Source organism: Hesperophylax consimilis, chromosome 1 (assembly GCF_061612785.1).
Source record: "Hesperophylax consimilis isolate HC1 chromosome 1, BYU_Hcon_1.0, whole genome shotgun sequence".
NCBI lineage: Eukaryota > Metazoa > Arthropoda > Insecta > Trichoptera > Limnephilidae > Hesperophylax > Hesperophylax consimilis.
In genome coordinates, this window is record NC_142836.1 from 11,370,215 (window position 1) to 11,387,012 (window position 16,798).

Here is a 16,798-nt window from a genome sequence, read left to right on the forward strand (position 1 = left end):
GCAACATTATATGATTTATCTCTCTCTTTATGTTAATCTTACATTATGTTTAATGAAAAGTCGTTTAGTACTTAGGTTAGTTTTCAATAATGCTATCTTGAAGAAGGTTGATAAACTATTTGACACAATGTCTCAATTCTAACAAAGTGGTTGAAGACAAAATAACTTTAATTGAATGATAGTGGTATAATTATTTAATGCTTCATAGTGTTGTTCTAGTCTCTATAATTTTTATGTTACTGTTAAACGTTTTACTAATATTATTTTATATTCATCAGCTTTAATTATTTTGTATAATTTTCGATAGCTTACTAGATATATTCTGTATTAAAATGCATGCAAAAGCCCGACTGGGAATAAAACCAAAGGAAATAAAATGATGTCAAGTCACAAAGTGATTGCTTTCTTCAATATTTATATACCATTCTATATAAAAACTATGGTAAATTAAAAAAAAAACCTATGCACAGTAATAAAAATATAAACGTTTTTGGTTCTATAGGACCTGTATAAAATTCAAAAACACAAATAAAATAAATTTAAATCATTTTGTGTTTTTTATCAATTCTTTTCCTGATTCAGCCCTTATTCAGCACATAAAATTTGCTGTAAGTGTTAGTTTCTTTTTGGTTTTATGTCCATATTACAGCACCTCTGACAACAAATTCTCCGTGGTTTCGCTTACGAGTTTGAACGGTTGTACAAAGAGTTTAAACAGAGTTGGGTTGTTAAGTTCATCTCCATATTTGTGACGTACGCGCTATGTGGGGTCATTTTTAAAATGGATTTAATATAGACAGGGCCAATCTAGTATAATACATCAATGGATATATATTTTTATTTTTTCGTTGGTATATTGTTATTTTATCTGTATAAACATTGTAATTATTATAAAAAAACAAATAATATTATATAAACATTGTAATTAAATAAATGTGGTTAGCTGGAAGAAATGGGGTCTACCCATAAGCTACACCTTTTGTAATTTTTATTTTACAATAAATAATTTTTGATTTGATTTGATTTGATGACTAATAATTTGAAAAGATTTTCAATAAGTCAGCATTACTCGTTTTTTCTCCGTGTGGTATTTGGTGGATGAACTACAACTATGAGCTAAGTAAATTTTCGTATATCCGTCAATAATAAAATTTAGTTTTAAACTGGGACAGTTCCGCTGGGTATTGAAAAATTCTGAAAGTATGTAAGATCTCTATAATAGGCCTGCAGGACGAAGGAGTGTTGGCAGGCCCAAATACTGTATTTTATAAAGTTGTTTCCTTTAGGCGTTCATACATTTCTATTGAAAAAATATTTTTTTTTAGTAGTAGAGATTTATATTTTTTATTGAGTAATTTATTATTTTGTTTGTATTCTGCTCAAGTGAAACGATAGGAAAATCTCCAATTTATCTAGAGCATATTTTTAGGTGTTCATAATGTACACCAATTCGTTATAAAGATTAATCAAAATAGTGATTTAGCGTTAAGCTTCACCTTAAGACGAACTAGAAGATCTGGAATGAGTCAACAAGAGCGATCTCTTTCATGTTGAGTCCAACAGTGTTGATTTTTATAAGTTAGAAAAGGGTCATATTCTCTCCGTATCGCATTTCAGGGTTGCAGCTTCTATGGTAAAAATGCTTAATATGTTTGTAACTCTCCTAATGTAGTTAAATACAACGTTGTATTTTTTACTTGTTGCCGTTGATCTAAAAAAATCATTTTAACTTCAAATCCCTTTGGTCACTTTTAAAATTCAACAAAACAGACAGAAAACTAAAAATATTACGCTATAAAAATGATATTCACAACTCAAGAGCAGTATTGATGAAAATATAAAGTTAAACAGTAATATTTGTAACGAATTTGCGACTAGCGCCATGTATGATAGAGGCATTAAGAAAAAGAGACAACTAATAGGTATACAAGAATGTTCAACGTTTTCCAGCGTCTCGGCATTATTATAGTTCATTGACTATTATACCGTGATATCGGTACATAGTCACAATATATCAGTAACCTAACATCACACATCATAACACTAACCTGTAATAATTGAGGACTTGCGCAAAAACTCCGGGATGCCTATCGAAGAAGTATTCATTGAGGATAGGATCATAGTTGGCTAGAGCTTCCGTCAGCCGGGACAGTCTGGTAGCGGGGATCTTCTTGAGGGTGGCCTTGTACGTTTCGTATCTGAAAAAAAACAATCATTATGTAATATCATATAGGTTTAATGACACTAACCGCAAGTAAAATAATTTTTTACACGTAACAATGTTGTCGAAGATCGGAACAATGACAGTAAACAAAGCCAACTTTGTGTCACATAACTTGTATATCAATACCACGTTGGGCACTGCCAACGTTTCAACGTGAGTTAGTGGGTTTTTCGGATACTACCTATGTTTTTACAATCTCTCTTTAAAAAATAAATATGCTTATTATTTTACTGGCGAAAGCGGATTTCAGGAAGTTTTGAATTCAACATTATTTTCGCTTGTCTGATCTTGAAAAACAAACCGTCAAAGTTGGAGAACTTCCTTACGGGATAATTGATATTTTTGTAACGTGTTGGCTATGCATCATCTGAGATCAACATTTTTTTCCGAAAGCTTTTTCTTACTAAGAAATTGAAAATATGGAACAAACGATAAGGTGTTCTTGTCCATGCGAGTGGCGTTATCTTTTTAAAAAACGTTTAAAAAGAAGACGCCACTCGGTTTCAGTAAATATATTATAAATTATTTAAAATGAGTAATTTGTGAACTAACACAAATTAATCAAATCAAATTTAATTGCGCACGCTGAGATTTGACTACCTATCCTGTATGGAAGTGAGGCATGGAACTAGCAGAAAAAGGATGAAAGTAAATTGAAATGAGATTTATGAGGCGTAAGTGTGGTAAAATCATGTATGATCTTGTGAAAAATTTAGAGATCCGCAAGCTACGATGTAAACGTAATAAGTAAGATTAAGAAAGGTACGCTCAGATGATTTGGGTATATAGAGCGAATGAGCGAAGAAAAGAGTGTAAGGAGGATATATGATGCAAATTCGAATGGTAGCAAAAGTCAGGGACGCCTGAGAAAGACATGACACGATTAAGTGAATCAGATACTCCAGTCGGGCCATGTCAAGAGTCAGAATAATAGAAGAGTATGAATGAGACGATGTATGAATATGAATGAGGCAAGAAGTTTGTGCCAAGACCAAGTTGTTTGGCGGTCCGTCCTCTGTGCCTACCCCTGCTTGGTAACGGCGTGATGGTTAATAAGTTAGTTAGAGATTTGAACCCACAACCTCCAGCCTGCAGGTCGATTTTTATTTGATAATCGGTTTATGTAAAAGAAGTGAAAACACCGGACGCATTATCAATTCAACATATTTTGGCAGCGTTCGGTAAATGCTCGACGTTTCGTGACGATACGTTAGTAATTTATTCCTCTCTTATTCAGTATTGTTTTAAGAGAGAAAGGTCGTGCATTGTTTATAGCGTAAAAAGTACATAGAAATATTCATGTACATTGAGATTTAATGTCTTTTGTACTAATAATAATTAAGTGTCTAAATGTCTCCAATTATTTTTTTCTAAATTAATCAGTTATTTTCGTCGAAAGATCGCAGGTACTTACCTATTAAATGACCAATGTTTGTTTGTCTATATCTAATGCGACGTATATATATGTAAACCGAAGCGGGTATTTCGAAAAAAAAACAGAACTTCATCTAGTTTTTGTAGCTTCGGCATAAAACAATTACCGCTGTTTTGTAAATATAATATCATTTCGGGTATGATTTGAGATTTTCACAGTCAAAATTATTACAGGGATTTATTTTTGGGGTATTATGCCGTGTTGCGCTACTTCCATCTTTAGCCAACATTTTGGACTACATTACAGTGTCCATCATCAAGGCAGATGTGCCACTTTCCTTGGTCAGGTTCCCTCTCGCACGCAACTATAAAAGCAAATATATGCCATTTCGTTCGAGGAACACTACGAGGATCGGCTACAAAAAACGGGTGATTAATAATTACATGAAGCTGATACTATTGCTTAGGAGTTGTATATATGTGTTCCTCTTTAGCAAAGAATTATTTTCACAAATACGGTCTGAAGACTAAATAAACATAGATTATGGTTTAAGTTGATAAATCATTAATAATAACTACAACAGACATCTGTTTCAGCTCTGTGATCTTAGCTGTTTGTTTAAACAACTTACGATGTTTGAAGAGTGCCGTAAACAATAGTTATTTGCAATAAATCTGTTTGAATAGTGTGTAAGCAATGTAAGCATAACCCAACATAACGTCATTTGACTTTGTAAGTTATTATGTTATTAGGGTTGGAGATAATACAACTTCCCACAGGTCCGCTCAGTATCCGCTCATAGCAAACTGTGGAACACACTCAGATTTTATTTTTATTTTATTTTAGAGGGATATACTTTGAGGTTCAGGCGTTTTATTTTTATCCGTTAAGCTTGGATTACAGCAATGTTAAGGTCATAGAATAAATAATAACACAAGAAGTGCATTATAGGCGTGTTTTCTTCATCCAAATATTTAACTAATCATCAATCGTGGCCTAAATTTACGATACAAAACTGTGTTTTGTTTCGTAAATTTCAAATGAGATGTAATCAACAGTGAAAAAAGATTCTTCCACATTTTGACACTGGTCACGTCTAGTAAACGCCCAGCTCCTAGGTGTCTAATTCCTACTGATTGTCATTGTTTTAAACGAGTTTTAGTGGGATTTGAGATAAATTTAACATTTTTTTCCATTCTAATTCATATGGAAGGCACTTCTAGGTGTTATTCTTTATTCTATGGTTTAGATGTTTTGGTCAATATTATAATTTCACTATTCGTTTAGTGATACTTCACTGACTTCTATCAATCATTTATTTGAAATCCCAGATATGGTTACGAATTTCACAAACTAAAGTATTATAGTGATTTATTTTTGGGGTATTATGTTGCACTTCTTCTTTCTCTAGCGAACGTTTCGGACAGCGCTAAATTGAAACACTTTAATATTGTCCCAAATGTTGGCTATATAAAGAAGAATCAAACCATGGCATAGTACCACAAAAATAAATCACGATACTCGGGAGATATTTCAATTTGTATGTATATTTCAGGCGAGTAATTAATACTTATAATAACTTATATCCCAGTTCACTTGCTTGGCCGAATTCTTCGAGGTGGAACAGTTCCACTATGTTGTGTACCATGCTCTGAATTTCGCAAATTTTCAGACCTTCGGTAATATACTTAAAACTAATTATAGACCAAAGTGACAATATGCCGCCGATAGCTCTGTTTTTTCATTTCTTGTTTCCATACATAGCAAGGATGTTTTCATGACAGAACTATAAAACGTAACTGTAATGTGGTAATTTATATCACAAATTACATGACTTGTAAATTACCTCATAGATATTTTTGCATCAGTGTTTCACTATTCACACCCACGACTGCACGCTAAATTGTAGTAATGATTTTCAATTTGGCCTTATAAATATTTCAGAACCAATAAACTGATAGTATGGAGCGCCATTCTCAATCCCTTTGCAGATAACAGTGGGACGTGACCGGCTGGGAGCGATTTATTCCTACACCTTTCACCTCGACATTCAATTTATACGTTTCTGAAATCTTTGCCTAGGAACCGGCTCTTTGTCTTATTTGAGTATTTAGCAAAGAGCTAAGGGAACGAGCGATTTAAATTAAGCTTTATTTATTTGAATTTTCATTTTCATGATTGAAAAGGACATTTTTTATGACCATAATTTTTTTTTTACATATTACATGTACGGTGAAATGGAAAAAAATGTATTGTTTGTTTTTAATTTCCCCTGCAAAATTAATTTTTTTTTTATATATTTAAGGTCTTGCTTACTTTCATCAATCACATTGTCAAAGCATTGGTTTTAGCACCTGGCTTTTTAATGTAAAAGTGTGATTCACTGACGCGCTATGCGAGGAGGTTTTTGTTATCCTTGGGTTTTATATTAAATTTTGACCTTCTAGTTTCATTTGATTTGAAAAAAAAAATTTATCCAGTTCTGTGTTCAATTTTGAAAACCATCTACTATAGCAAAAATGTATCTTTCTTCTCTGATACCCGTAGCGTAAACATTAGTATTTTGTCCGAATTCATTTATTTTAATTCCCGATCTTAATGGAAAGATAAAAGGTTTGGTACCATTTTTAATTTGTTTGGCACGCTTTTTTGCTAGTTCGACCAATACTTAATCATTTCTTCCAAATATTGGGTTTAATTATGTCAGAATTTATTCCTTTCGGGGATTTTTTAAGATTAAACAATTATTACTTATTAATCGCTGCAAAAGTATTTTTAAACAATTCGCCATGTATTTTCGTAAAAGTGTGATATTTTTAATTTAACAACTTATTTTTGTATCTGAATACAGCACAAGAATCCCAACTGCTCCCAACCATCTGGAGCCAGCGGCATCCCCAATTGGGGTATGTTGTGAGACTGAAGATAGTGGGGAGGGAAGGAGACGAGGAAGAGGTAAGTAGGGAAATACCTGGCACTTCCTTCAATCCTTAGAGTACAGGCGTCAGGTAGGTATTCTGTCCCTGTTCTACAGATATTATAATAGATGATGCTCCAAGGAACTAGCGTCATTGATCCCTTCGGCACCGGTGCAGAGTGGAAAAACATACCAAACGCATGCCCAACTTGTATACATGGTAAATATGATAACTGGTCGCATCTACGAATCGTTTTTGAGTTGAACAGCTCGGCTGTGAAGCGATTTGCCGGCCTCTGTGTTTCCTTCCTCCGTCAACATGGGTTTCTTCAACACCCATGTTCACTCTATTATCTCTTCAAAAATACCCTCCACACAGCATCAACGATGATGACATAGGCCCTGAGAAAAAAATATTTTCATAAGGGCCTCCTGTATGGATTTAAGGTAATATATATATATATGTATATATATCAATTTTAGATCAATATTACCAAAATATATTAGTCACCAACCAAAAGCTAAAGCCATTTCAAGTAAACGTTTCAATTCTGAATGGTGGTCTTACACCGGGGCGACAATGAGACTATCTTCCACTCTGGAACTTGCCGCAAATGTACTATGTATTATTTTAATTTAAAAAAATTAAATTAAAATAAATTAATAAACTAAAATTTACTTGAACACTTATATTCCACCAGATATTTCACTTCCTCAAAAAACTCGGTGACCTGATGTTATATGCAATCGAACAAAAGGTTTTGACACTAACTCGGAATCAACCCCAAAATCAGAAATCGGTAAACAGATTATGAGAAATCATCTTTGAAAACTTTGACACCTCAGAACATGGTAAGGCAAAGTTAGAAATACTATCCAACAAAAGTGACGAACTACACTGTGCCCTGTAAAAACGATCAACTGTTAGATACAAACATAATGGTAGTTGCAAAAGGTTCAAAGTGATGTTAGAACCTCGTAAAATAAACGCAAACTTTAAAAACTTGATGTTAGAACTTCGACATAGGGTTGGTATCTAAGAAAATATAACACCGATGGCTCTGAAAGTTATTTTGGTTACAAAAATGAGCAAAAAAAATGGTTTTACATCTAGGTCATTTTTGAATAAAAATATCATTCCAAACCTTCTCCAACTGAGGTGACGTAATGTTAAAAAGGTTTTATAGACTAAATGAGATTTATTCGCTAGAACCTTAAAGGCCGTTTTTATTAGATAAGTGCAGCGATAAATTAGTAAAACCTGAAATATAGGTCTTTATCGGGAAAAACCATTGAAATTGATGTTTCAACTTTTACTCTTCGTGCAAAATTTTACTGATTTATACAGCTTTAGTAATACAAGAACACCTTCACTGAATGCGGCGTTTGAAATAATATTAACGAGTGGTGTGTCAAAACAGAGTTACTGTATATAGTTCAATCATGTTAATAACTTTTGCATTACGAACGACAAGAGTGTTTTGAATTAAAATATTACATAATGAAAAGTTAATACGGTAGGATGTATTATGCAATGATCTTGTTTATTTTTGTTTGAATTCCCCCAATGTGAGCCAATTTAAAACGTTGGACAGCAACAAGGGAAAATAACAATGCGCTTTATTGTTTCAGCTGCTTTATGTCGGAGACATTAATCTTAGAGCAAATCTCACAATTCCAGCTTCCAGCTCCTACTGTAAAAGGGGCAATATAAATCTGGGGATGCTATTCGCCACGGGCTCAGATCTCACTGTAAACAATAAAGTATAACATATTTTATCCAAGGGATTTGCTTCATTCAGTATTTATTTTATGCTACAAGCTCAAGTGACAGTTTGTTTTAGGAAGTTCGACATTAGAAAAACAAAACACGTTTGGCTTCGTGGGACCGGAACATGGGTATAAGTGATCGCGGTGCCTAAAGGAAACATCCTGAATACTTATCGATTTCTTTGTATTCGTGGATGCAAAATGTGAAGGACTATGAATAGAAATTTTTGAAAGGGAGTTTTTTTATCCCTCTATCATATCGTCCCTCTATAATATCACCATGTCATTTCCCTCAAAGACAATATCACGTTAACTTCATTATTTTCTGAGCATCACAGCACTCGGAATTTTTTAAAATTATAATGTTTTTTTGCATATACAAAATCAGTGTTTGTGCATCTGTATTTTTCAGACGTAGAAGTCGGTTCTCCCTAACTGTTGTTAGAGAACGTCGCTATTTTATGATTTATATTTTCAGTTCAGCCTGAACTTTTATCAGGCTTGCACACATATTATTATACTAAATTAAAAACAGAATTACATTTTATATTACATAATAATATTTTTCAATAATATTTTTTTATGAGTACGCAGGTATGCATTTATAAACCCGTCGACCCGTTGTAAATGTTTGAAGTCGGGCTCTTGTTTGTTTTCACATAAAATTAAAAAAAAGTTTATAATATATCGTGGGGTTACTGCCAAAAGTAGGTACCTACAATTTTTTGTTTTTTTGAATTAGCGATGGTTTTAATGTATTATAATCTATATCTGGAATAATTCTAAGTCCCCCCTTATGCCATTAAGTTGGTTTGAAAACATTGGATTTTTTATAAAATTTTAATTTTTTTTTTTATAATTGATAGACACGAAAAATATTGTTTGTTTGAGAATCAACGCTCGAATGATTTTTCGAATTAACATTAAGATTATTTCCCAAAACACCGATTTATAATGAAGATCAAACTTTAAAATTGAGTTTACTCCAAAACATGCTTTTGTTAGTTACCAATATTTGGCAGTAACCCCACGATATATTAAAATTATATAATGTTGGTTCACAAAGTGATGCTTCATAACATAACATTTGATAGCGATGGTTTTAATGTATTATAATCTATATATGGAATAATTCTAAGTCCCCCCTTATGTCATTAAGTTGGTTTGAAAACATTGGATTTTTTCATAAAATTTAATTTTTTTTTTATAATTGATAGACACGAAAAATATTGTTTATTTGAGAATCAACGCTCGAATGATTTTTCGAATTAACATTAAGATTATTTCCCAAAACAACGATTTATAATGAAGATCAAACTTTAAAATTGAGTTTACTCCAAAACATGCTTTTGTTAGTTACCAACAACGAGTAAACGAGTACAAACGAGTAAAAATGATTTTTTTTTTTTTTTTTTTTTACAGTTTGAAAATGGCCTTGTAAGCCGAAACAGCTGTCACAATAATAAAAAACTAAAACACTTGCAGAACTTAATAATAATATTATCAAATTTAATCTAAATTAAATTTATAAAAAAATTAAATGGAGTTCTACGAATTAAACACAAAAACAATAAAAAAAAAAATAAAAAAAAATTAAAAAAAAAAAAAAAAATCATTTTTACTCGTTTGATCTTAATCATTACAATAATTTAATGTTTTAACATTTTATTCTGTAATTTCAGTTTACGTAGGTTCAAATAATAATTGTTTTTTAATGTTTAATCTAGCGATAGAAAATTACATAAAATTTAGTGTTCTACTATAAATAAATTATACTTACAGCCTTACTAAAGAAAAACCACTTCCAATTCGTCAAACGGTGTTTTTATTACACATTGTTCAATATTGTATACTGTTTACATTAGACAGTTTTATTAACAGTAAAAATGTCTCGTAACATTTCAATTTTCAGAACTAAGCGTTTGCGCTCTTCTTACAATTTTACATTTTATTTTATAACAGCGCGCACGCGTGCCATGGAAGTCAGTTACCCGCGAATGACTGTGTAATATAGTTTCATCTTATCGGAAAAAGTGAGCATGTATCCTAATTATTATTTTTAATTTGAATTTTACCGCGTAAATTTGACAAAACTTCTGTGAGAGTTAGGTTGTTTAATAACATAAATGCCTAATACATGTGTATGTAAATACAAAGTAAAAAAAAATCAGCGTTCATATTGACGACACAATGACTGATTTTTTGGTTATTCTGTTCAAATTGTTTTTATAATATTAAATCATTTTATTGTTAAAGTGAAGTGACCGTTATCTTGCGAAAAATAGTGTGTTCTTTTCATTTTCAATTCTTTGAAATTTTTCGATGTTTTGATTTAAAATGTGTGTTAAGTTTTTATTTCAACTTGTTTCATGTTTGAAATTAAAATATTGTAATATTTAAGTATATTTCAGATAAAAATGAAATGTAATTTTATCTTGTTTCTAAAATAGTATTTATTTTGACGAAATCTTTAAAATGAAGAAACATATAGAACATTTAATCTACCATTGAAAAAATCATAAATTATTATTATTTTAGTTAATTATTTAACCCTTTACGATAAATAATCTTCTTTGACCGAATAAGAATTAAGCGATATTTAAACTCCTAGTCTCTATTTTATTGATTAAATTTTTCACCACGTCAGTAAGACCGTTAATATTTCTTAATTTACATTTATTTATTATTTATTAATTTTAAAAAAACACGACATATTACATATTACAGTGATCATTGGCTGTCCAACTAGGAGATTACCTGTTTTAGGACAGTCAGAAAGAGGCAGATTCATTAAATGCGATTCTTGTTTAGTCTCGTGTATTGACTTTTACTTAGTTATGTCTTAACATGTCTTTTCTAAAATTAATCACGTATTACCAATTTCTACATTATTGTGGAAGGTATATCTATTCATTAAAATATACATAAATTATTCGCATTCTATTCGACCCTAACACTAACCTAACATAACAGTCTATTGCTGAGAATAGTATGAGAGCTTTGAAAGGCAAGTGTGAAAGCCAAATACAAAGAGAGTCTTGTAACCTAGTACAAAAAAAATAAAAAGCGAAAAGCAATGGAATTCGGTCGGATCGAAATCTTTTCAGAGCTGCAAATAAATTTAAATTTCTTAACTAAATTTACTCTTAATTTGGGTTTGGTAGTTTATATTTACCTTTTAAGATTTTGTTTATTTTTTGCAGGTATATTTTCTGAATGCCACAGCACTGAATACAAAAAGATCCAATAACAAAAGCACCGCAACATTTGATGTAGAAACGCATGCTAGATGATGTCACCGATAGGAGAGGAAAGAAAACAAAAGTACTTTACCTTACCTTAAGCAAACTACAGCAGGCAAGACGTAGTGCTCTAAGCATTGACAACTGATGAACAAATATCGTGATTCAGAGACGCTTAAGAGAAAACAAGTGTTACGTAATACAGTCTCCCTATTGTTAAATAGGGCATGGTTGCCCCAACTTCCCCTCACCGCGTGTGTCGAACACGCCGCCAGATGGTCAAAATACGTGACCGGCACAGACCACACACAGCGCCGCGGCCACAAGCTAATCGCCTCGCCGCGCTCCGACAGTCTAGCTCCGACCTCGGCCTTGACCGCATGGTCGCTCGCGGAAACGATCTACCCGCCAATGACTTGCATAAATTACGCAATAACGAACGCGATCTCGTAACAGTTTCCAAACTAGAGGCATTTCGCTAATCGACTTACAATCATGTTTACTATTACGGCTCGAGCTAACTCAATGGAGTCCCGTTCCCGTGTAAAACCCCGAGTGCATATCTCTGCCTCAACTGTCCCGCCGCCTGTGAGCGCGGGAACGTCTGGCTCAACATGATGCCCCATACCACTCCTCAAGACGAATCGTAAGCTTTCAACCTATCCCCTTTTCTTGTGTTCAATTCTCGTAAATTAATGTAGAATCCACGCTTGATCCGGTCGTCATAAATTAGTAGAGAGAGTTAGTAGGGAGATCTATGTCAACCTGTATTTCTCGAGACATTTAATATACCTTGTGCCTTACTACCCATGTGTTATTATTATGTGATAAACCTACCCTTTGACCTCCTAACCGATGGACGAGCCTGATGACCAAAGAAGCTGCCCGCCCCTGATAGTACACGAGTCGCCTGCTCTACCATTTTATCTGAGCTTAGCCAATTTAATAACCAGGTTCGATTCCCGGTTTAACCATATGTTAGCACTGGCGCAACGTGGGTTTTTTTTGGTAATTAATCGTCCATCGGGAGGTCAAATTGGAAATAATCTTGTACTCCTTCACTCTGTTTTCATGCCTTGTTTTGTATTAACCTTTGAATAACAATGTTTTCTTCCAATAAATCATAGCTGTTCTACAAACCATAGCGTCAAATCTAAAACAACTGTGTCACATTAAAGCCATTCGGTGTTAAATTACAAGTTTTACGAATCGTCACTCGACAAATTTTAAGTACCGGTATTCTATCACAAAGTGCGCAATCGACGTTTACTTCTTTTCGGACATCTCAAACATCACATAGTGATCCAAAACCACAATGGTTTACTTTCCAAGTGCAACTATTAGAGAGAATGAGCCACAATAAAAATACAATTCAACAGTTTCATACCATCAAAACCGTGGTTTCAGCAATTCCCTCATTTTTCCAAAAAAGAAATTTCTTCACTCATTCGAATGAGGATCGGTCATTGTTCCGTTCCTTCCCATCTTTTTAAAATTCACGTCCTTGACTCCCCAGATTGTACATTCTGTGGTCTAGAAGTGGGAACTTTAGATCACATATTTTTTGGTTGTCCCTCTCTAAACAAATATCCTCTCTTCTATCAAGCCTTAACTAAAATTGCCTCCCCTCCATTCAACATTTCATCTCTTTTAAGTCTGAACTCGACTCCAATTTTCATTATAATTTTGAAATTTGCCTATTTAAATAAAATTAATATTTAAATTCACCTTTCAATACACCTTTCTCAATAATTTTAAATGATGGCCAAGAACACCCTTGAAGGGTGAAAGCCAGAAATAATGGAAAAAAAAAAAAAAAAAAATCTTGTACATGATACAAAATAAATTCCTTGTTAGTGGAGCCATAAGCCAGCATCGTTCTGCAAAATACATAGACAAGGAAAACTAACGCCCTTCTGTCATTTGATAATTCCGCTTTATATGTAATAAAGGTGGGTAGAGTATCCTTTTTGAAAGAAAAGTCTTGAAAGCCGACTTACCCATTACATATAATTGAGATTCGCGATTGACGTAAACCCGGACTCTCGGCGCTTCTCCGCAATGGCCTGTCGATTGTCCAAGGGAAAGGGAATTTTACGAGTAAATAACCAAACACTGGTTCTGCTTAAATTCTTAAGATTCTGCACGAATCACAAACAAACCCTCCAATAATTGTTGAAAAAACAAACAATACTCTCTCGAAATCTGCACTTTGAATTTTTGTTTTTTTCGGAAGAAATTTTTTTTTTTTTTTTTCAAAAATTTTCTTCACTAGGATTTTTTTCGGAAATTTTTTTCAAAACGCACAATCTCAGGGACTTTTCCACTAAAATTGCAAGGAAACCGCTGGCCATTTTTTTTTCCATAATAGGAACTTTGAAATTTTTTCGGAAATTATTTCAAAAACGCAAAGTTCCAAAATTGGAACTTTGAAAATTTTTCGGAAATTTTTCAAAAACGCACAATCTCAGGGACTTTTCCATCAAAAACACAAGGAAACCGCTGGCCATTTTTTTTCCATAATTGGAACTTTGAAAATTTTTCGGAAAGTTTTCAAAAAACGCACAATCTCAGGGACTTTTCCATCAAAAACACAAGGAAACCGCTGGCCATTTTTTTTCCATAATTGGAACTTTGAAACTTTTTCGGAAATTTTTTTCAAAAACACACATCTCAGGGACTTTTCCATCAAAAACACAAGGAAACCGCTGGCCATTTTTTTTTCCATACTGGGACTTTGAAAAATTTCACAAAATTCTCCACCAACCATCACAAGCAAACCCCTGGTATTTTTTTTTTGAAAAACAACCAGCCACACACTCAGACAATTCTTTTTCTTCTCACAAAGTCTAAATCAACTTCCACAAAATGAATCCTCGAAACAACACCTTAGGCATAATAGCCAACATCTGCTCTCAAAGTACTCAAAGCTTAGAAAAGGAATTAAAAGACAGGAATATTTCTCCTTTCATCAAAACCAAAAACGTCCTGATTAAGTACGCAGCATTTCACAACAGGAAATACATAAAAGGACTGCAATTTCAACCCGGCAGTATAATTGCTGACACAAACAGATACAATCTACGCAGGAAACATGTTACCTTTAAGGAAAACGACACAGTTTGGAGACGCAACAACACACTCTCACAAGGTGCTTTGTACTTCTCTGCAAAACTGGCTCCTCGCTTTGTTAAAGCAAAAGTGCTGAGAAAAATCTCAGATGTAGTGTATACCCTATCGGACGCCTCTGGTAAACACATCGGTAACTACCACGTGAAAGATATTGTCAAACTAGGAAGCGTGGACACATTGGACATCACCTTCACTAGGTCACACACACATAGCTAACAAACTTTTGGCTCTACCTTTGTCCCACGAGATTTGGCCCTCGTGCAGACAAACAGCATGTCTTATCGCGTTAGTTTCATATAAAAACTCGCATTTCGACCTCTGCAAGGTAACCTTCTCATTTTTTCTAAAAACACAGAAGTGTCAACTGTGGCTTTTAATCATTTCTCACCCATACATGCACTACTATGCTCTTTTGTATAAACCTTTTGTTATTTTTGTTTCTTTGTCACACCTCACCGTGTAATGTATATAAATTGTACTCATATTTTGTACATATTCTTCTCTGGAACTGATCATTCCAGTCAAGAGACTTTTTCCACCTCCAAAACGATTGATGCTCCCGGAGTCATGACCCTGGACATCAGTTGTCAGTCGTCACCATTCTGACACTTACGACACTAAATACATAACTATTTTTTGTCATAACTACCACAAAAGTCACGTACAACATTGTATGTAAATGTTTTTTTTAACTCTCTCATGTTCTCTGTTATTCACATTGTTTTTCACATTGTTCTTTCACATTTGTTCGTCACATTTGTTCCATTGGGCTCCATCGTACATAAAACAATGACCCTTTGCAACATACACCCAATTGAGGTGAATTTTCTACCCCTGTAACTTGTAATCATAATGCGTGTGTAAATTCCAGTTTGGTATCGTCATTTGATTCATGTTTACAAAGGTGTAACAAATAAAAGTTACAATTACCTTTTTTAAAGTTTTTTCAGTTTTGTCTAAAAAATTGAATGGCGCTCAATATTCCCATTTGCTCTAATTTTTTGTTGTTTCAGAATTTGATATTGACACGTCAATTCTGAAAAAGGTTGTTGTAAAGGAGAACAAACGCCGTTTTGTCCTCCTCATCAATAACAATAACACCTTTCGGTCACATTGAGTATGTAAAGTCTTAAGATCTCAACTTTCTGACCCCAATTTGTTATATTATGTACTATACTTTGACTTAAATGACATTAATTTGCCTTGTCAAATACACCGAGCCAGGTCACTTATATTAAGTCATCCTGTGTCTCTAGGTGCCACTTGTATCAATTTGTATCATAAAGTTCACAACATTCGTGTTTGTGGCAATTTTGGCAACACCAAGTGTGTTCCTCGTTTTGTGTTTGGTCATTTTAAGTAAGTAAAACCCTAAAAGGTCTTAAATAAACCACTACAAACCTTTTTGTAAGCAAAGAGTTAGTAAAACCAAATAGGTCTCTTCTGCTATACTGTGTGTCTCGCGTAAGACATCTTTAGGCATATGTCTTGTATTATTGCCTACTAAACGCATAAACCCAACCAAAGGTTATGCCATCGTCTTTTTGATAATACCAATAGCCACTACTTGATTGTTTTTGACATTGTGTATGTATCTTTTTTTTTCCGGTATTGAAATGGTACTTTTTTTTTTATTATTGAACGTTGATATGTTATTTTCATGATACATGAGAATGTTACAATATCCACCATGAGACGAGGGATCGTTATAAAATCTAACACTATACATGAGAATGTTACAATATCTACCGTGATACGAGAAGTTTGTTATAATTACTTTTTTACTGGCTCACATACACTGTGGCCAAAGAGATAATTTGTCCCATAAATGGTTATAAATATCTATGTTGTACCGTCCTTTCAATACTAGGGTTCTTTCGTAATTCGTTCAATTTCTACATGAGACGTGGAAACGTTATAATATTTACCATGATTCGTGCGAACGATACAATATCTTGTTGTTGTTTTCTTTAAATAAGTTGACACTATGTACTTGTTCTACCAGACGTAGATCATTTTACCCTGACTTGTCGCCCTTAATTGGGACCCTTTTGTATTACTCATGACACTGAGGGAAATGTCCTTCACTGTAGTGAGAATTTTTTGTTCTCTTCAAACAAACATGAAGCTGTGCATTC

General features: G+C 33.4%; 1 protein-coding gene across 1 annotated transcript in view; it reads right to left on the bottom strand.

Annotated features, from left to right (window-relative positions):
- Positions 1-16,798, bottom strand: part of LOC149426277 (uncharacterized) — a 375,377-nt gene that overhangs the window by 263,079 nt on the left and 95,500 nt on the right. Inside the window, exon 3 of the mRNA XM_089648535.1 lies at positions 2,049-2,198. Coding sequence (XP_089504661.1) covers positions 2,049-2,198 — 150 coding nt within the window. The remainder of the gene's footprint in view (positions 1-2,048; positions 2,199-16,798) is intronic.